This window comes from Pediculus humanus, genomic scaffold (assembly GCF_000006295.1).
Source record: "Pediculus humanus corporis 1103172107613 genomic scaffold, whole genome shotgun sequence".
Classification (NCBI taxonomy): Eukaryota; Metazoa; Arthropoda; class Insecta; order Psocodea; family Pediculidae; genus Pediculus; species Pediculus humanus.
The window spans coordinates 315,827-317,529 of record NW_002987227.1 but is presented as its reverse complement, the minus strand read 5'-3'; the positions used below and the strand labels follow the sequence as shown (position 1 = coordinate 317,529).

At 22.1% G+C, this 1,703-nt stretch overlaps 1 protein-coding gene across 1 annotated transcript in view; it reads right to left on the bottom strand.

The window, feature by feature from the left end:
• Positions 1 to 816: 816 nt before the first annotated feature.
• Phum_PHUM244170 (Ubl carboxyl-terminal hydrolase, putative) overlaps positions 817 to 1,703 on the bottom strand; it is a gene marked incomplete at both ends in the record, with an annotated part of 4,120 nt that continues 3,233 nt past the window's right edge. Inside the window, 4 exons of the mRNA XM_002426205.1 lie at positions 817 to 985; positions 1,072 to 1,265; positions 1,407 to 1,525; positions 1,614 to 1,691. Coding sequence (XP_002426250.1) covers positions 817 to 985; positions 1,072 to 1,265; positions 1,407 to 1,525; positions 1,614 to 1,691 — 560 coding nt within the window. The remainder of the gene's footprint in view (positions 986 to 1,071; positions 1,266 to 1,406; positions 1,526 to 1,613; positions 1,692 to 1,703) is intronic.

Sequence of the window (1,703 nt, the reverse complement as noted above, 5' to 3'; positions counted from 1 at the left end):
CGTAAGGTAAAATTTTAATACATCATTATAAATATTTTTATTATTATTATTATTAGTACAAAAAATTAAAGTACTCGGAAAGTCTAATAATAAACTATATCCTAATGAAAAAAAAAAAAAAAAAAATTTTATTTATTAATATTAGTTTAAATGTCAGTACATAAGATTTTTTTTTTTTTTTTACTTTAAACAATAATAAAAAAAAAAACGTAAGTAAAAATTAAATAAAATTGTATAAAAAAATAAAAATACAAAATTTCCTTTTTTATAAAAACTTTTTAAATAAAATTAAGAGGTACATTTTGAGCTAAAAAATAATAATAATAATAATAATAATAATAATAATAATAATAATAATAATAATAAAAGTTAATCAATATTATAATAAAAAAAAAAAAAAAAATTATGCAAGCAAAATTATTAAAGTTAAAAATAAACTTTATAATATTTCATACTCTTAATTTAATTTAATTATTTATTTATTTATTTCGAACAATAATTTAATTATAAACGTTCCTCATTGTATCCCCTAAAATAATTATTGTTTAATATTATATATCAATATTATATATATAATAACCTTAAGAAAAAAAAAAAAAAAAAAAGAAAAAGGAAAATTCAAATACTTAAATCTTAGGTTCAATATTATTATTTTATTAAATAACATAAAATCGTTTAAACACGTAAAAATACTGAAATATTAAATATGGTATACGTGTTTACCCCTATTAAAAAAAAAAAAAAAAAACCTAAAAGAAGACGAAAAAATAATAATAATAATAATAATAATTATACTTAACACCGGTTTTTAGAACATCATGAATTTTGAACGCGGGGCAACGTGAATTCTCTTCTTATGTAAAATAATATGTAAGGTTTACACTTGGCAACTGTTGCTTGTCCTGTTGGACGAACCGTGCTGTCGTTAAAATGAAACCATTCTCCATCGTTAATTGCGAATGCTGTATAATGACCGCATCCTACCCTGTAAAAAAAAACAAAGATAGAAAAATAAAATTATCAAAAGGTAAATTATTATTATTATTATTATTATTAAGGTATTCCTTTTACCCAGATCCGTGATGGACGATAACAGCTGCCAAATCGTATAAATTTGTTCCAGCTCCGCTTTGTCTAGTTTCGTGTATATTACTTAGTACGAATTGTGACATGTCGAGAGCCGTCGTTGGAAAAACTATTTCGGTGTCGATTTTTGTTCGGAAATGTGAATTCCAGCGAAATCTTTTCAAGTGAAGACACAACACCTTTTAAAAAAAATATTCATTACTTAGTTGTGGCAATTGTGAAAGAATTTGCAAAACTAAATAATGAAATTTGTAGTTTAAATTTTAAATTGAATTTAAATTAAATTTGACCGCTTTTTTGGTTTGCATTAAAAAGCTTACGTTCGGCAATCTTCTGATCCAAAATCTTTTTGTCGATCTTTGTTTACTCTTACAATTGTTGCAATAATACAATTCAGTTTCGGCCAATTCTTCCACTTCTATGAAACTTGTCAAACAATCTAAAAAAATTTAATTTTTCAAACATAATTTTTAATTAAAAATTAAAAAAAAAAAAATTTCAAATTTTTCTCCAATTTAAAAATTTACCAGCAATTGTGCACGGCGGTAATGTTTCATCTAAGTCTTTAGTTTTCTTTTGACTATATAAATATTTATCTGGTATATCTAATGATAAAT